This window comes from Rana temporaria, chromosome 4 (genome assembly GCF_905171775.1).
Source record: "Rana temporaria chromosome 4, aRanTem1.1, whole genome shotgun sequence".
Classification (NCBI taxonomy): Eukaryota; Metazoa; Chordata; class Amphibia; order Anura; family Ranidae; genus Rana; species Rana temporaria.
In genome coordinates this window covers 226,833,352-226,853,054 of record NC_053492.1, presented here as the reverse complement: position 1 = coordinate 226,853,054, position 19,703 = coordinate 226,833,352, and the positions used below count along the sequence as shown (strand labels likewise).

The following is a 19,703-nucleotide window of genomic DNA, read 5'->3' as shown; positions in this document are numbered from 1 at the left end:
GAAATAAGCGCGCAACTCCAAACATTTAAATGTGCAATCACAAGAGAGTGAAATAATGTTATATCAAAACCATAAAGTGATGAAAAAAAGGTGTTGATACACCCTATACCAGGTGAACAAAAAATATATAAATAAACCCAAAATGAATAAAGAAAGAGGTAATTGAGTGATCAAAGTCCTCAAAAAAATATATCAAAGAAAATCCTGACCACCAGATACTTCCAAGCAATAGTTCATTAATCGCTGCAGACTTTAACCCAACATCTTGAAGAAACTTGAATCTTTATATTCAGCTGAAGAAATATAAATACTGACTCTTACCCAATCGTTGGACCCCGGTTTTAAGGAGGTCAGATGAGCCTGTGCATCAGCCTGCCGGCCCCAGGTGTATAATCACTTATCTTGGGGAAGAGTGCTTCTATCTTGCAAGAAGGAAGAGAAAAGACTTCAGCTGTCTTTCCAGGCCGTATGACACAAGAAGAATGGTAGTCAGATTTCAGTTTTCAGTTTGGAAGATGTGGGATAATTTTATTATTACGATTAATGAACTATTGCTTGGAAGTATCTGGTGGTCAGGATTTTGATATATTTTTTTGAGGACTTTGATCACTCAATTACCTCTTTCTTTATTCATTTTGGGTTTATTTATATATATTTTGTTCACCTGGTACAGGGTGTATCAACACATCAACACATCAATTTTTTCATCACGTTATGGTTTTGATATAACTTTATTTCACTCCCTTGTGATTGCACATTTAAATTTAAAAGAGTTGCGCGCTTATTTCTTTTTTGTATGTATTACCCTCTTACTGCCCAGGCTAAGCTTCAGCTTTCAGTGCTGTCATACTTTTATGACAATTGTGCAGCCATGCACTGTACCCAAATATTTTTTTTATCATTTTTTTTTTTTTATATAGAATAGGAGATAGTTAAAACCACTGGCAGTATTAAAGCCAGTGGGTCAGAATAATAATCAGGAAACCAGCATGTTCAGAAGAAAGCATGCAACAGCAGTCTGTAAGAATCTGTCAGGAGGAATAGTTTACTTTGAAAGATAAAGCATTATTTGGGCGTTGAGTTGAAGTGGTAGTAAACCCAAAAACAAAAACTTTTGTTATATTGCAGCTTCCCAGTTCTTAGATGTGATGGATGCATTATTTTCATTTTTTAGATTTTTATCTTTGTTTTCACCCGGTGATCAGACCAGTAACTCTATCCAGTAAAAGTGACAGTTAGAGGGCTGAGACAAACTTTTTTAACACTGACGGGGTGCTCATAATGGTCAAGTTTTTTTTCCATCCATTTACATAAAACCCTTATCCCAAAAGAAAAAAAAATGCCTAATGCCTTGTACACACGATCGGAATTTTCGATGGAAAAAGTCTGACTGACTTTTTCCATCGGATATTCCGATCGTGTGTAGCCCCATCAGAGTTTTTTCATCGGATATTCCGATGAATTCTGTCAGAGTCTAGATATAGAACATGTTCCATTTTACTCCGATGGAATTCCGTCGGAATTCCGATGTGATTTGGTCGGGCAAAAGCCTGATCGTTGTGTCTGGGGCATAAAAGTATTAGCTGGAGTTCTTTTAGTTTTAATTTGGTCCATATAAATTTCATAGTTCATTTAGCACTACCCTTTCTCCAGATTGACAATGCTGCTGTCCAAGGGTGTCTCAGCTGCTTCTCCATCAAGGATGGAGACAGCCTAGGACAGGAAGTGTGTTAGGCTTCGTACACACGACTGAGTAACTCGTCGGGCGAAACACATCATTTTCCTCATCAAGTTCCTTGTTAGGCTTGACTCGACAAGCTTGCTTTGCATACACACGAAACAGACAAAATCTCCTCGTTCTCAAACGCGATGATGTACAACACATACAACGGCAGGGGAAGTTTGATTCCACTTGCACAACTCTTGGGGCTGCTTTTGCTAATCTTATGTGTTTGCGTGTTAAATAAAAGTTTGGTAAGAGACGATTTGCACTTTTCAGTCTGTTCCAGCTTTAAAAATGTGTTATCTCCATTACAAATGCTACTTTTACTCCCGTCTCATACTTTAATCTGAGCAAGCGCGGGTTTCTTAGCATACACACGCTCGAGTTTCTCATCGGAAACCAGCCCAACGAGGAACTCGACGAGCCAATTTGAGACTCCCGTCGAGGAAAAAGAGAACTTGCTCTCTTTTTGGCTCGTCGAGTTCCTCGACAGTTTCCTTGATGAACGACCAGTTTTCTCGGCAAAAAAGCTCTCCAACCAAGTTTTTTGATGGATTCTGCCGAGGAAACTGGTCGTGTGTACGAGGCCTCACTGACTTGATCGACAGGTAAAGATAAAAGGTAAAAAGCCTAAACAATAAAAAAACAAAACTAATGTTGGTCACGACATCCAATGATTTGTAAGCTGCAACATATCACATTTGTGTTTTTGGGTTTTAATATCACTTTAAGTTAAGTGTTTAGGTAACAGTACATGGTAGGTTACGGTCATAGCATATGGTGTAATGTTTGATCTTTTTTTTTTTAACATTCTCTTTTTTGTTTTGGAGGAGGGGGGGGGCAGAAAACCAAACCACCAAAATAAAAATTTGAATTAAATTTAGATTGGGTAGAGACAAAATTATTTCCCTTTTAACTATGAAGTGCAACAGCAATGGGAAATTGAAACCTATAAAAGATATCAGTGCTAAGCTCATACCTGTAATTAGATTAATAAAAGCTTTATTTTCATTGTTGCTGTAGAGTAAAGAGTACTACTATATTTGCACAATGCTACCAAATTAAAACCAAAATGTGTAAATTGGTGTATCTATTTACCACTTTTCCTAGCTAAAATACATTATATGATATTTAAATTGGCATACCATTCTGTTACCTTTTACTGTTCAAAACTTTTTTTATTTAGGTTTTCAATTTGTCCATATGGCAGAGAAGGATAATGTGATACATAGTTCAAAGTCTATAAAGTATATAATGGTCCTTATGTTAGATATTACAATCATACATAATAGTGGGTCATAAGCCCAGGGGTTCAGTGATAGATATGCATTTAAGAAACCATGCATCCTTCAAAAAGCAGTTACGAGATACGAGAAGAGGGTGTGAAACAGAACTCTCTTACCTTTTTCACTGACACTTTCACTTTCTATTTCCACATCTTCACAGCTTGTATATTCAGGTGTTGATGCCCCTTCTTCTTCTGAACTACTCACAGACATTTGTCTCCTCTTTCCACCTCTCTTAGATCGATGGGGCTTTGGTGGGGATGGCCTTACAGATTCAGACTGATCTGAACTAAGTGAATCATTCCTTGACATTGTCTCCATTTTTTCACGGTTTGCTTTTCTCATTAAAAGCGCTGAGCTGGGATCTAACCGACTTTGTTTTTTAAATGAGTCGTGGTTTTTCGATTCTACGTTCTCTGGGGGTACAGGGCTGTGTCTGGGACTTGGAGGGCTGTGATTGGACACTTGTTTGGATTTAGAAATGGGTTCGTCACCATTTCTATCAATTGAATATGACTGATGACTTTCCAGAACTGTTCTTTTATCCTGTTTTACAGGTACTTGTGAGTTTTTCCCTAGTTTGTTCTCAGGAATTTCTGCTTCTTCCAGCTCTGCATGGGGTAGGGAAGCATCGCTGTGCCTCCTCTCATGCCGTGCCTTTGAAACTTTAGCATGTATACGCATTTGTTGCTCCTCTGGCTGTGGTTTTACAGGATATCTAGCTAAGTTAGGGTCACTCCTATACCGAGTTTGATAATCATCATCCAGTCTTTGCTGATCATCTTCTAAGTTTGTTCCTTCCTCTAGTTTTTCTGGAATGTCCTGGGATCTCCCCTTTCCCAATTTTCTAGTCTCTCTCCTTTCTTTATGTTCATCAGGATATGCCAGACCTTGTTGATTTAACTTCTGGGCTCTCTTGCGCTCCCCTTTTAATACTTTTCCATTCTGTTCTGAAACTGCTACAGTCTTCTTCCTAGAAAGAATTGAACCAAAATATATATATAAAAGTGCAACTTATTTGTATTTCATTACAAAAGAGCAGTTATGCTAAGAAGAATATAAAAGCTTCCTATACCACTGACTATATTTTATCTAGGAAAGAATGTAGTAGAATTTGTCACAATTGATCATTTTAGTTTCTTAAACCCTTAGGCCGAGTACTCACGAGCAGTTTTCATCGGACATGTCTGCCCGGGGACTTCTGTTCGATGGCTGTACACACCATCGAACAGAGGTCCGCGCGTAAACAATACGCGGGACGTGTCCGCGGTGTCGCCGCATCGATGACGTGGTGTCGCCGCGACAATGACGCAGCGACGTGGGCGGCCTGCCTTTAAAATGCTTCCACGCATGCGTCAAAGTCATTCGACGCATGCGAGGGATGGTGGGCGGCCGGACATGTACGGTAGGTCTGTACAGACGACCGTACATGTCGGGGGGACAGGTTTCCAGCGGACTGTTTTAAAGCAAGTCCAGGAAACAGTTGTCCGCTGGGAACCTGTCCGATCCGCCCGAAAATGGTCCGCTCGGGCCTACACACGGCCAAACATGTCTGCTGAAACTGGTCTGCGGACCAGTTTCAGCAGACATGTTTGGTCGTGAGTACGGGGCCTAAGAGCCAGCGCCTGCAGACCCTTTAAGGGCTTTAAAATTCCGGGAGGTGGGGCAGGGCTTACCGTCATGTGACCTCCATGATTGGCTGTCAGGGCGGACACATGATTGGAAAGCTCCTGGATGCAAGCAGCGAATGGGAGCTTTCAGTTAGCCGCTTGTACCTGTGCTGGAAGAGAACAGGGCGCATGCTCTCCTCACAGCTCTGTTGGCAATATTGCATGCAAATATGTGGCCGTTCGGCGGAAGGCCTGGCTGCCGAGAGGTCGCATACTTGCGTGAACTTAGTGCAAAGAGGTTAAATCTCCTATGTTTAGACTTATATACTATATCTACACAAGGGTTGTCCAATGTGACCTGGTAACTGTTTGCGGAGCAAATAACAGGTCCATGTCCATTCTGCATGTGCAGAGCGGACACAGAGACAACCCGCTCTACTATATGGGTCCTCCAATTTTATCCGCCCAGATGGAAGGGGACAGATCCCCTTTAGTTTTTTTTAAGAAGTGATTGGAGGCTCGATTGGGTCTGCCTGAAAAACAGACAGACAGATTCTGATTGGACCGATCATGTGAAAGGGGCTAAGGCTGCTTTCACACTCATGCGCTGTGATTTACCCGCACCGCAAGTGCAACGCAGTGCACCTGTGGTTTTCCTGCGGGTTAGCTGCATTTTTCTTTAAAATTCTAATATATCCTTCAGCTGTGGTGCACTTTCAGGAAGTGCACCAAACGCACAGGTATTAACAGAAGTCTAGTGCAGGTAATCCAAAGGTGCACTGCACTGCACCTGCGGATCAGTTTGAAAGCAGCCCAGAGAAACCAGTGCAGTACTAGAACATGATATGTCCATTGCTATGTGATTTTAATTAAAACAACTGACCTTTAAACACAATATTCCCTTCATGAATCATCCTGTAGGCATCTCCAGCTGTTACTGTGCCAGATGGTATCACTCCGCCTGTGACAGGAGCCGGCGCTACACAGGAAGCATCGGCTCTGCTTTCTATTGCAGCCGCATGCTTCCTCTACTTCCGGCTCCATTCTCTACACTGATGCTCTGGGATAGGAATCCGCAATCTTGGCTTGCTGGCCCACAATCCCAGAGCAGAAGGTAACAGGCCAGAGGCTGGGCATCCCACGTCTAGACAGTAGTGCACAGGTTTGAGTAATCTGGTCAAGATGGACATTTTGTTACCTTTATAAGTGAAACAAATTTAGCAAATGTTAAAGTGAATCTTCACATAAATTTGTTTTCTTTGGGAGTGGGTACTTTTTTTGACAGGTACCTGCTACAACTTCCACTGTGGGACCAATCTTAGACCCTTTTCACACCGAGGCGCTTTACAGGCATTATAATGCTAAAAATAGCATCGGCAAAGCGCCTCTCTTGTCAATCCAATGTGAAAGCCCGAGGGCTTTCACACTGGAGTGGTGCGCTGGCAGAATGTCAAGAAAAGTCCTGCAAGCAGCTCCTTTTTTCGCCCACTAGCAGATTTTAAAAGTTCTAAAAATAGCAGCGCTTTACCGTCATTGCCCGATGTGGCTCAGTGTGAAAGTGCCCTTACAGTGCAGAGAGGTCTAATGCATGCACAGTGGGGAGCTGGCTGTGGAAATCATAGCCAGCCCCCACAGCAAAGTTGGTGGCACAGGGGAGACTTGTGAAAAACAGGGCCCAGTGAAGACAGTGCTGGACTTGTGAGCTGGTGAGTGTCTGTTTCATAAAGGTCAGCAACTACAGTATTTATAGATGTTGACTTAAATAAAAAAAAATGCTGGAGTTCCTCTTTAATGTGAAATGTCTTTGTAAATGTTAATGCTCAAATGCTATTTGGTAAATTTAAAGGACTGGATTTAATCAGTAATTACAAACATCCCAATTTAATACCATTTTTATCTTTTTTGTAGATTTTCAACAAGAATCAACTTGGGGGGCTATGAAGGCCATTACAAAGCCTTAGGCTGGGTTCACACCAGTGCAATTTGGATGCATGTCAGGAGATTGTGACCGGCTCTCTATGGAGCAGGTTCACATATCTCTGGAGCAGCTCCGGTGCAAATTGCCTGAAATGGTGAATAGAGCTGCACAGGACCCCCTGCTGTGAGCCGCCCCGTTCCTTAGTGTGAACCCAGCCTTAATATTTGTTTCTTGGAGTATTTCATGCTTAACAATAACACACATTGTGCCTTTTGTAAGCTTCTCTTTCTTCACTGATGATGGTGGTGGTACAAAAATATTTGAGTATTGGCCGTGAAACTTTTTATTTTATTTGTGCTAGCATTCAAACTTTGTATAATCAGTATTTTTTTTACTATTTTGTGTCATTTTTCTTTTGATAATAAAACAAAAAATAAATCGAGAGATAGTCATTGCCATTTACCAACAATTAAAAGTGCAATTTGTCCTGAAAAAAAAAAAACAAGATATAATTCACCTGGATAGAGTAAGTAGTTGGGATGGTATGTACAGTTTTGCCAACACGTCAAGGTTGCAAAAATGTGGGATTTGTATTACTCTGTCATGCAGGGGTTAAATATACATTTAATGAACAGTTTCACAAAATGGCAGGTGACCGCAATAGCACCAATCAGGTCTCTGCTTCCACGGGCAAAGAAAAGCAACATCCTCCAGCAATGCCTGATGATCACGTCACTACCTACCTTTTAGCTTCAGCTAGAGGATGCGCAGTGCGGAGTAAACTGTGGAAATTAAAGACCGCAATGTACAGCAGCTTAGAAAAGGAATTCCATATTAGTTTTATAATTTTATAATCTACAGACTGATGTTTAAATGGATCTAAACTGGTTAAATGGGTGTTTATGCACTTTAATCGTCCTGCTGGACCTTTACAGTGATGCAAGGATTTTCCTTTTATACCTTCACAGAGATTCCAGTGGAGATTATTCTTGGTCTTCTTGTTCTTGTTTACTAGTCTTGCTTGTCTTAAATAGACCTAATAACTTCTGTTTCTTTATGACTTTCCAAATAGTGAAAATTGCAAGTATATCTTTTGGCTACTGAATGTAAAAACAACATCTTAAATACATTTTTAACATTACATTCAGCCGAGTTGTCCTAATGACAATCGGCTGTTTTTTGGGTTTTTTTTCCCGTACATACCTTATTTCACCGCCGCTTCCGGGTATGTCTTCTCCGGGACTGGGCGTTCCTATCCGATTGACAGGCTTCCGACCGTCGCATACTACGCGTCACGAGTTGCCGAAAGAAGCCGAGCGTCGGTGCGGCTCTATACGGCGCCTGCGCACCGACGTTCGGCTTCTTTCGGCAACTCGTTACGCGTAGAATGCAACGGTCGGAAGCCTGTCAATCATATAGGAACACCCAGTCCCGCAAAAGACATACTCAGAAGTGGCGGTGAAAATAAGGTATGTACGGGGAAAAAACAGCCGATTGTCATTAGGACAACTCGGCTGAATGTAATGTTAAAAATTTATTTTTTGGGTGAACCTCCACTTTAAAGGGGTTGTAAAGTCTCCAGGTTTTTCATCTTAATGCACTCTATGCATTACAGTGAAAAACCTTCTGTGCTGCAGCTGCCCTCAGAGCCTCCCCCCCCCTTTTTTCCTTACCTGAGCCCATGCATTCCAGCCCAGCCATGTGCACGAGCCCAGCGACTTCAGCCACTGTCTCTGTCCTCATTGGATAGATTGATAATCAAATCCAGTGACATAGGGGGCGGTGCTGAGTCCTGCTGTCTGTGTCAGTGACCATGCCTACATGGGAGTCACCATGGAAAGCGGCTCTCAGTGGGGGCACCCAATGAAGAAGTGGAGCCAGGAGTGCCACCAGGGCCCACCAGAAGAAGAGGATCTGGGCTTCTCTGGGCAAAACCCTTGCACAGAGCAGGTAAGAATAACATGTTTGTTATTTTAAAAAAAAAACTTAATCACTTTTGGAGGTTTTAAGAGGTCGTAGAATTGATTACGGTCTGGAATAGTGTTTACCCAACTGAGAAACATCATACATACAGTAAGTATACATGTCAATTAAAAACCACAGTAAAATCTCCTCTGGGGCATTATTCTAAAATGACTGCAATGTCTGCATCCCTTTAGAAGTATTGAACTTAAACTTGATTCATGAAATTTGACCTAAACACATATATCTGTAGTGTTTTCCTATCTTTCTCCAAAGCACTGTATATTTCTGCTGTTGTGTTCTTCTGTTACCAACATGATAACTTCTGACAAGTTCTCCATCAACCAAGATAAAACCAGCCTGAAAATTGTGTCGGGGGAGGTTGCTATAAATAGATTAGCAGAGTGCTTGTCTTGTCACAGTACAGCACTGCACATCGCTTCCTTCCTTTGCCCATGTGAAGTGGGGGTGAGTGCCTTTACTCCAATCAGCTGTCTTGGCTGTATTCCAATAATCCACTCCCAGTGCTGAACAGGAAGAGAAAATCTCTAACAGGATGTGCACTTTCTAAAGAATATATAAAGCTGAATTATTTTTACGTATGTAGGGAGATTTGTTTCATCCCTGTTTATCATCTGAGGCTATTCACTTCACTGGGTATATGTTAGGCCGCATACACATGACCGGTTCATCCGATGAGAATGGTCCGACTGACCATTTTCATCGGTCCACCGCTGAAGTGGCCTGATGGTCTGATGTGTGTACACACCATCAGTTCAAAATCTGATCGGGTCAGAACGCGGTGACGTAAAACACAACGACGTGCTGAAAAAAACGAAGTTCAATGCTTCCAAGCATGCGTCGACTTGATTCTGAGCATGCGCGGGTTTTGAACCGATGCTTTTGTGTACTAACCATCGGTTTGGACCGATCGGTCAGCGGTCAATAGATTCGATTTTCAAGCAAGTTTTAAAATTTTGGTCCAAAGGACAAAAGACAGATGGGCCGTACACACGGTCGGTTTGGACCGATGAAACTGAACTTCGGTCCATTCTCATCGGTTTTGACCGATCGTGTGTACGCGGCCTAAGAGTTTACATCTGCATGAGTAACTCACCAAAGCTAAAATTGCCATTGCATGGGGTGCCTAAAACGCCTCCAGGTTGCTATATTGAATTTTACAGCAAATTACAGGGGCTGAAGATTGAAAAGGAAAGGTAATGGCTTGTGTAGCAAGTGTATATGCTATAATATATATATATATATATATATATATATATATATATATATATATATATATATATATATATATATATATATATATATATATATTTCACGAAAGTGGAGGAACCCTTTAAATTCTGTGACCTTGCAAAAAACACTGGTAGATTAGCAGAGGCACATTTTCTGTACATTAAATATAAAAAATGAATAAATAATTCTCTTATTGTCCTTCCATTCCAGCCAAAATTCCAAAGTGCAGTGATGCTTTTATGCTTAGTCTCTTCACAATACGTTCCCCACAGATAATGTTAAACTTCTTCAGTGCAATACGATCCTCCAGATCACCACTTCTTATGCAAAAAAATAACTCCTTCAAAAGTGGTTACTCCTGTGCAACTCCACCATTAGTGAAAAATCCCCTAATTGAAAAACCGCTCATCTTTTCTGCTGGACCTTATCCTCTTTTTCCTCATTCTATCTCCTTTTATATTGCTCTATGATAGCTCAGAATAAAATATTTAGGACCATAGTGTTCTCCAAAAATAAAAAAACTGAACATTTACAATTTTCTGTGCCCTTCGCGCACCAAGAGTGATGTCTTCACTCTAAGCCCCCCTTTACTGGCAGCTGAGAGTGATGTCATCCCGCTGAATGCCAGAACTAGGTAGGGAGGAGGAACTGCGCTTCTGAGGTTGCTCAGTTGTGCTGTCTGTTTTACATGCTGCAAAGTGAGTGCATGGTGGACATGCACAGAAAAATATGAGTGTTCTTATTTTTTTGATAGAAGCTGTTTTATATATGGAGTACACTAGGGACATTATGTGTATGTGTGTGTATATATATATATATATATATATATATATATATATATATATAAAACAATTGTAGACTCCCTGAAACCTCCTACTACAAATATTAAGCGCTTCTAGAATTAATTGAAACAACAAAGTGCAGTACGTAATAAATTAACCAATTTAAGGCAATATATATATATATATATATATATATATATATATATATATATTATTTTGACCTATCATGGGGAGAGAAGATAACAGGAGTAAAATATTGTAATTTTTGGGTGGAATAGAAGGACACATGGGGATTTCTTATTTATTTTCATTTTATTTTTTATATACACTAGGTGCTTATGATTATTTTTTAAATTTTTGTATGTTATTGGTATTAGTAGGTAAGAGCTGTGCTATACAGATTTCAATAAATTCACTGTTGGTTAACTGGAGATGCTGGCAGCTTTAGTGAATGTTCTAAAGTTTTTATGGGGTACGTAAGTAGTGCGGATTTCTCTTTTTTTTTTAATTACATGCCACATTATTTGTCTATTTTGTTCCATTGTGATAAATTAACCAAATAAAACAGCAATTATCAATTAAAAATGTCATATGAGATTATACAATATTAGACAATTAAACAATTATCTAGTCTTTAGTTTAGGGAAACATCATGAAGTTTGGCTTTTTATCTATACATTTCCTATATGTTTAGTGGACGATACAAAAGCTAGAAATATGTCCAGATAATATTATATTTTTCAGTGTTGGAATTTAAAGATTGTTGTAACAATTGACTTTGTACTATATAGCAAATAAACTGTTGTACCACAACAAATGGATTACTTTTTCTGCCTTACCTGTCTCGTGGTGGTTCACTTCTCGACCTTGATGAAGTCTTCTGATCTTGAACTGCAGATAGTAGTGATGGTTCGGAACCTTTGCTACTATCAGATTGTAAACTAGGTGTTGAGGCGTCTTGGGAACCAGCGGTTGCAGCAGTACTTAAAGGAGTTTGAGATCTAGATCTCTCTTGAAGTCTTGCTTTCTTTTCTCTTGGTGAATCAGCACCAGTACCAGTATCACTTAGTGTTCCATCTTGGCTTGCTGGCTGCTGTGTCCCACTTCCAAAAAACCATGCACCTGATTTAGTAAGGATTTCTTGTTGTTTTCGGCACAGATTGCAAACCCACATAACCTAAATTAAGACAGACAAGAGTATAAGTCACACTCATGTGAAATAGGCAATATGTTTATATTTATATATATTTCACTTTAGGCTACAGCATGCATAGATCCACTATGTTTTAAGAATGGCACTATTGTTGGTATTGTCCATGTATAGCTCTTACACACAACAATCATTTATATGTAAATTGCCCATTTTTCCTTCATGGGGTTCACCTCAAAATACTGCCCAAATAGCATTGCCTAAACATCTTATAGCACATTTTCTAGGAACTAGTATACCCAATCTTTATCTTAAAGCTTAGATACACAAAAACAAATACAGCTGAGATATCACAAGTTAATATAAGCCACTAATTCTAAGAGCAGTATGGCCAAAGCTTTTTTGATCATACTTCTCTTGTGGGTCACCGGAGTGCCCTTACTTTTGCTCTCATGTGACCCAGAATCATCTGATAGAGGGCTATTGCCCACTGTTAGCTGACTGGGCAGAGCTGGTCCAGGCTCTGGAAGGATCCTGACCATATTGCCAGGATCCACCCTGCTGCCTGGTTGACAGCTGGCTCTGCTTCCCAGCATGCAGCTGAGAGCCAGAGCCAGCTGCACCTGCCCCCTCCACAACCCAGTACTCCAGTAAGTGCTGGAGGGGCAGAGCAGACAGCAGTGACTGACAGTCACTGCTCTCCACTCAGAGAAGACTTAGAACTGAGCGATCAGCTGGATAATGAGTGTCTATACCATTCCACATGCAGCTGTGAAAGTGAATGGAGTTCTTTCAAGACCCATTGCCATCGCCAATGGCACACGTCAGGGGTGCCCCCTTTCACCTTTACTCTTTGCCCTATCACTTGAACCATTGTTAAATAGAGTTCGTCAAAATCCTGATATTTAAGCAGTACAGGTGGGATGGCACACCCACAAAGTCTCGGCATACGCAGACGATCTTCTGTTTTCTATGTCTTGTCCACATATATCGCTCCCTAACCTAGTAGAAGAGATTGAGAAGTATAGCATTTTATCCAATTTAAAAATAAACCACACTAAGTCAGAGGCTATGAGCGTAGCAGTTCCATCTACATTATGTAATAATATCTATGCTAATTTTGGATTCAAGTGGAGACCGGCCCTTAAGTATTTGGGTACATATATACCATCAAAAGAAAAAAATACCTTTAGGATAAATTTCCCACCGGTATATAATTTAACAAAATCACTTTTAGATAAATGGCAACACGGGTTACACTCATGGTTTGGCAGAGTCAACATAATCAAAATGTGTATTCTCCCAAAGATTTTATACTTGTTCCAAGCAATACCAATTACTATTCCAAAGAACTTTCTCCACCAGATACGTACCCTTTTTTTTTAAATTCATTTGGGCGGGGAAGAAGAGAGGTGCTGATGGCCCCTAAGAGCTGTGGGGGGATGGCGGTCCCCGACATAATCAAATATTATCATGCGATACATTTAGCAAGACTGGTGGACTGGTGTAGACATAGAGAGCTGAAAAGATGGGTAGAGATAGAGCAACAGCTAAGCCCAATTCCATTAGGTAGAGCACCGTGGTGCTATACAACCCTGCCGATCTCTCTTAAAAAACACCCTACATCTGGAACAACCCTGAGAATTACAGCCAAGATATTTAGCGATGAGAAGTTCTCATCAAAACACTCGCCCCTATTCCCTATACTGGGAAATCCTAGCTTCATTCCAGGAATGGAAGAAGGATCTTTTAAAAACCTTAAAGAAAGAGGCCTATAACAAGCCTCACACTTTCTACTGTCCGAGAAGTGGCCAACTATTGAAAAGCTGACACAACAAGGAGGCCCTTTTGAAATTACAGTGTGGCAAGCATTCCAAATTGACCATTTCCTGAAATCTTTGGGCCCAGCAATAAATTATCAACGGGAGCTAACCATACTTGAGTCATATTGTAACGATAAAGAACCACTCTCTAGAGTAGTTTCTAAGATGTATGGGTTATTAAACAAACCATCAGAGGACTTTGAGTTAATAAGCTTCAGTAAATGGGAGAGGGACCTAGCGAGAACATCCTCACAAACTCAACGTAAAAAGATCATTTATTTGTCCTTGCATTCCTCGGTCTGTACACAGACCCAAGAATGCATTTACAAACTCTTGATGCAATGGTACTATACACAAGCACGCCTCCATAAACTCTCGACGGAGAACTCAGATAGTTGCTGGAGATGTGGTGAAGAAAGAGGGACTTTGTTGCATATATTTTGGGCCTGTAAGAAAGTGAAACAATACTGGGGAGAGATTCAAAGAATCGTGCAGAAATTTTCAGATGTTCAGATTCTAGATGACCCGGCTTTTTTCCTCCTCCACTGCTCGCAAATTCCGGTTCAGACCTATAAAGGATCGGTCTTAAGTCATATGATTTGCGCAGCAAAAGCCGAAATTGCTTTTCAGTGGAGAGACCCTAGACCTCCCTCTATTAAAGCATGGCTCCATAGGGTGAGAGATATAGGAGCTATGGAGGACTTGGTACTATCCGCACAAAATCCGCATAAAATAAGAAAGATCGGTATGACCAAATATGGAGGAGCTGGAATCAATTTATGTAAATGATAGGTGATCAAGGTACATGCGCCCTCCTGACTACCCACCGTTGCGCTGGCTGGAAAAAAAAATACGTTAAGGATCCTAGCTGCCGCTTTAAATAAAGAAAATGTGAATAAGTAAATATAGTGACTCAACCCACTTTTGAGTGTCAGCAATATAGAGCAGCGCTAAAGTGAATATGTGTATATTCCTCTCAAAAAAGTAAACACAAATAATAGATACAAAAATAAATGTAATGTGAAAAATAGCTTTCAAAAAATGAATGTGAAATGCTATAAATAAACAGAAATTTAAAATATATATAGAACCTGTGAAAAAAATGTAAAGTGAAAGGCAAAAAGTTCATAAGTGATAAATGATCTTGTAATCTTCAGAGTCTTCCACCACACCAAATGTGTTCAGTGATTCCTTCACCCATCAAATTGGCCACTCACCAAAACAATATGCCTAACACTCACGTGCTTTGGCAAAGAAGCTTAAAGCGGTTCTCCACCCTAAAGTGGAGTCCCGCTGATCGGAACCCTCCCCCCCTCCGGTGTCACATTTGACACCTTTCAGGGGGGAGGGGGGTGCATATACCTGTCTAAAGACACGTATTTGCACCCACTTCCAGCCCGGCATTCACGGGCAAAAGACGGGCATTCCGTCACATCCCGTCGCCCCCCCGTTGTGTGCTGGGAAAACTCGGCTCCCAGCACACAGCGGGAGCCAATGGGCGGGCGCGGCGCTACTCGCGCATGCGCCGTAGGGAACCGGGCAGTGAAGCCGCAGCGCTTCACTTCCTGGTTCCCTCAGCGTGGATGGCGGGGGGAGCAGCAGAGAGACGAGCGATTGCTCATCCTCTGCTGCGATCGGCGGTGGATTCCAGGACAGGTAAGTGTCCTAATATTAAAAGTCAGCAGCTGCAGTATTTGTAGCTGCTGGCTTTTAATATTATTTTCCCATGGCACATCCGCTTTAAACCAAGACCTCTCCAATAGATAAATCTATTTATGTACACGGAGGAGGGTAAGATATTATTAGAGGGGACGGCTGAAGAAAAACTCAGCTGACACGAAGAGAGGTATAATTGGGTTTAATTTGGTTTATGAGGAATCAGAGAAATTAAATGCCTCCATCTCCTTTTTTTTTTTTGGGGGGGGGGGGGTAAGGGGTGAGGAAGGGAGCGGGTAGGGAATGGAAAATAAATAAATAAGAGAGAAAGAATAAGAAGTCAGTAATTAATACTCCTGAGAGAAGGAAGATTAGAGGTGAACAGATCCTTTTTTTTCTTTCTTAGTTTGTTCCTTTGGTAGATGATGGTTATGATAAAATGCTTGTTGATAAACTAGGAAATTGAACTTAAAATACGTGTTATGTATTAAAACTGAATGTAAATTTTATAAAGAAGAAAAATAAAAGATAAGATATGGAAAAAAAAAAAGAACTGAGCGATCAGCGGTCCAATGATCGCTCAGTTCTCTGGCTCAGAGCTGACGTGGGACAACTGCCAATGCTGTGGCATAGAGGTGAGTATGTGTGTTTTTTTGTAGACCCCATACTTATTCTTTCTAGAAATTCTCTCAACATATTTTGTGGAGCAGGTAATTAATCTTTTCTTTTGTAACTACGAAAGTGCCATGGTTTACCCCACATTCCTGTAAAATGCAATTCCTGTAAAACTAACCAGCAACATATTACAGCTTTCTGAAAATGGTATGTTCTATGTATAATAAGTGAAGTCAACAGTCCACTTTATTGTGCAAAATCAGAAAAATAAATAGTAAGAATAAATCAAAGTCCATCAGTTCAAATAACTCTAGTAAAAAAAATACCCTTTTGGGTCATACGAGCTTGTAAACAGTACAAAATCCAACATGCTTATTTTCCACATCTGCTTTGCCAGAGTGAAATCCACTCCCCTTATGGTTTAACACTCCTCAACTACGTTTGCCATCATTTTACTGATTGGCAAAATGGGTATTGGAAACTCCTTCCAGAAAAGCAGGTCCTCATCATAAGTTGATTGGCTCACTCATGCTCAAAAGGAAAAAGAAGCCCACATAGCATAATTCTGTTTAAAATAATTCTGTTTAAAATGCTTTATTTAAATATAACGGCCAATAAAATACTCACAAAAGTGCATCAGTAATAATACCCATCAAATCAAACTCACAATAAGCCAGCACAACACTCCGGATAGTGTGGGCACAAACTCTGTCTCACCACACTTGTGGCCCTCTTGGTCCACGTCACCTCTGGTCAGTGTGTTGACTTAACTTCCAGTCGCCATATGGTGCCGTTCTGACAGGTTTCACTATTACGACTTAACCTTTAGACCATGGGTGCTCAACCTGTGGCTCTCCAGCTGTTGCAGAACTTCAAGTCCCATCATGCCTCTGCCTTTGGGAGTCATGCTTGTAACAGTCAGTAGCTTGCAATGCCTCATGGGAATTGTAGTTCTGAAACAGCTGGAGAGCCACAGGTTGAGCACCCATGCTTTAGACGATAGGGGACGATACACATTATGAAACATTTTTTACCTTAATGCAGGCAATGCAGTAAGGTAAAAATCTTTAGGATTTTACAACCACTTTAAAGATTTCAAGTCTTATGTTGTATGGTCATGGACCTTATAGTGAGCGTAGCTATCCAAGGACAAGAGGGGAGTTATTCAGAAGGTGGTTAAATAACACAAAAGGGAAAAAAGCCTGAAAAAATAAAATTAAAGCAGGCACTTCATCTAAGAAACTAGTAAGCTGCAATATATGTTTTAGGCTTTTGATACTCTAACTCAGTGGTGCCCAACCAGTGGCCCGGGGGCTACATGTGGCCTGCAGAGCCCTTTGATGTGGCCCGCGACCTCCTGCTCTGGGATGGAATACAATAGAATAGAATACTGTTATTAAAGGTAAGTTTATTACTAAAATTACAGTGTATACATGGACATATCTGTTCTACAGTGATTACTGGGCTTCTTTTTAACTAATTACCTGCACTGAGCCATAGACTTATATTACCTGTGAGTTTGGAGTGCTTTCTGAAAGTGCACCACACCTACAGGATATAATAGGAGTCTTTGGCCAAGTGCAGCTAACCTGCAGGAAAGCCACAGGTGAACTGTGCTGCACTCGTGATGCGGGTAAACAACCATGCATCAGTGTGAAAGCAGCCTTAGGCCCCTTTCACACAGTCATTCCGACTCAATCGGGCCCACCATTCACCTCTAAGGAGTGACAGATGTAAATGGACTTGTGTCTGTTTACAAACACCTACCTCCAATCTGATCCTCAAAAAAAAAAAAAAAAAAAAAGTAGAGTGGGCTCTATAGAGTAGAGTGGGTTGCCATCCACCCGCTCCACTCATTGTGGCCCGAGACCGGTTAACAAGTCACTTCAGTGGCCCTCGCTCTTCAAAAAGGTTGGGCACCCCTGCCCTAACTTCTGCTTTAAAATTAAACTTTAGCCAAAACGTAAAGTGAACTATACGCAAGAACAAAAAATATAGCATATAACTGCTTACCAATCCTTAGATGTGGTGGATAATTATTTTCCTTCCTGTCCTAGGGTTCCAATACTCAATCACTTTACTGTGTCTAGGGAAGGGCAGCAGTTTCACCCTAGGGCTGAAAGTGTGTTAGGACTACAGAACGTCTCCCCCTCTGCTCATCGCTATAGCATAGAGGCAGGTGTGCAATAGGTTCAGGAAGGAATTTCAATAAGAAGCTTAGATCAAGAACACTGGGGGGCATGACTAAAACTAGCAAAACAAAAGTAAAAAACAAACCCATAAAAGTAGAGTATTATTTTACAGAAAGAAGAGTTGATACTTGAAAAAGACTTCCTGCGCATGTACAGGTTCAATCAATAGCACAACGCACAATGCGGTGGCTCAATGCGATTGGGGTTACAGCTAGGGGTTCGGATCCCGGTCTCGGCTACATGTGAATTGAGTTTGGTGGTCTCAGCCCGGCTCCCGGTGGGTGTGCTATGCGAGGTAAGCCTGCGCCTAGTACGCCCACCCCCCTCCCACAAAAAACACCACACTTACACACACTCGAAATTGGGTTAACATGCACGCACTTTGACCACGCGGTCTCTAAAAAGAGAGGCGAAGGACTAACGGGGCTGGTTGAGCGGGCTAGATCCTCTCACTCCCTTGTAGGGAGTCCCTCTGCCCCGTTGGGCTTCAAAGCGGAGCAGGTAGGGCGGTCTGTGTGGGAGAACCCCCTCACACACCCGCCATTGCCACCCGGGGCATTGAGAAAGGTGGCAGATTGCCTCTGGGGAGGCCTGCCTACTCCCAACTCCTGCAGTCCGGCTCCTCTCTCGAGTACACGCACAAAATACACTTTTAAAAAAATATATATATATATTTAATTTGACATGGGATATATGGGACATAAGTCTATACTCGGAAAAAAAAAACCTTGCCCCCGCATTGTCACATGGGGGCAGGAAGCTGGCAGCAGAGAGGAACTTTATAAGAGACTACTCAGACACCATGGCAGAACATTGTTCTGTCTGGGCAGTCGCCAATAAAGTTTCTTTTGGTTAATACCAATGGTGTGCAGCCCTCTTTTTCGGTCATGCATCATCTACTACAATAGTGTGAGTGGGCGCCGTGCCAGTCTGCAACTTCCCTTCACAGCTTAAACCAATAATAATCGTGTACAGAGGCAATTATTTAATGATAAAGAGTAGATATTTTACATAGTCTAAAGCCCTGTACACGCGATCGGTTCGTCTCATGAAAATGGACCGATGGACCGTTTTTATCAGACGAACCGATCGTGTGTGAGCCCCATCGTTTTTTTATCCATCGGTGAAAAAAATAGAACCCATTTTAAATTTTTGTTATGGTTAAAAAAACGATAGAAAAAAAACGATTGTCTGTGGGGAAATCCATCGGTCAAAAATCCATGCATGCTCAAAATCAAGTCGATGCATTCTCGGAAGCATTGAACTTCATTTTTCTCAGCATGTCAAAGTGTTTTACGTCACCGCGTTGGACACGATCGGATTTTTAACTGATGGTGTGTAGGCAAGACTGATGAAAGTCAGCTTCATTGGATATCTGATGAAAAAATCCATTGTATTAGATTCCATCAGATATCCGATCGTGTGTACAGGGCTTTACAGATACAACTGGTCCTTTGAGGGCAACCAGAATGCTGATGCGGCCCACAATGAAATTTTCTTAGCAGCTAAACAGACGATCGCCAAGGCCTGGAAGAAGCCTTCAGTACCTTTTCAGGAAGCTAAAGACCGTTTGACCACGATGATGATTAATGAAGATGTCCAGCAGCCTTAAAGTGTCACTAAACCCACATCATAAAAAGCTATCAATAAATGCGGTATTACATGCTGCTTATGCTCACTCAGTCACTATGAGATACATTTTCTGTAGTCTGCAAAAAACCTGGTTAATCCT

The 19,703-nt window shown here is 41.2% G+C and overlaps 1 protein-coding gene across 15 annotated transcripts in view; it reads right to left on the bottom strand.

Annotated features, from left to right (window-relative positions):
• The window catches only part of RIMS1 (regulating synaptic membrane exocytosis 1), a 492,278-nt gene that overhangs the window by 320,296 nt on the left and 152,279 nt on the right, over window positions 1-19,703 (bottom strand). For all 15 annotated transcript variants that reach the window (XM_040349940.1, XM_040349925.1, XM_040349926.1 and 12 more), the window contains 2 exons: window positions 11,375-11,712; window positions 3,126-3,982 (listed from right to left, as the gene is read on the bottom strand). In XM_040349940.1, the coding sequence (XP_040205874.1) occupies window positions 3,126-3,982; window positions 11,375-11,712 (1,195 nt within the window). The remainder of the gene's footprint in view (window positions 1-3,125; window positions 3,983-11,374; window positions 11,713-19,703) is intronic.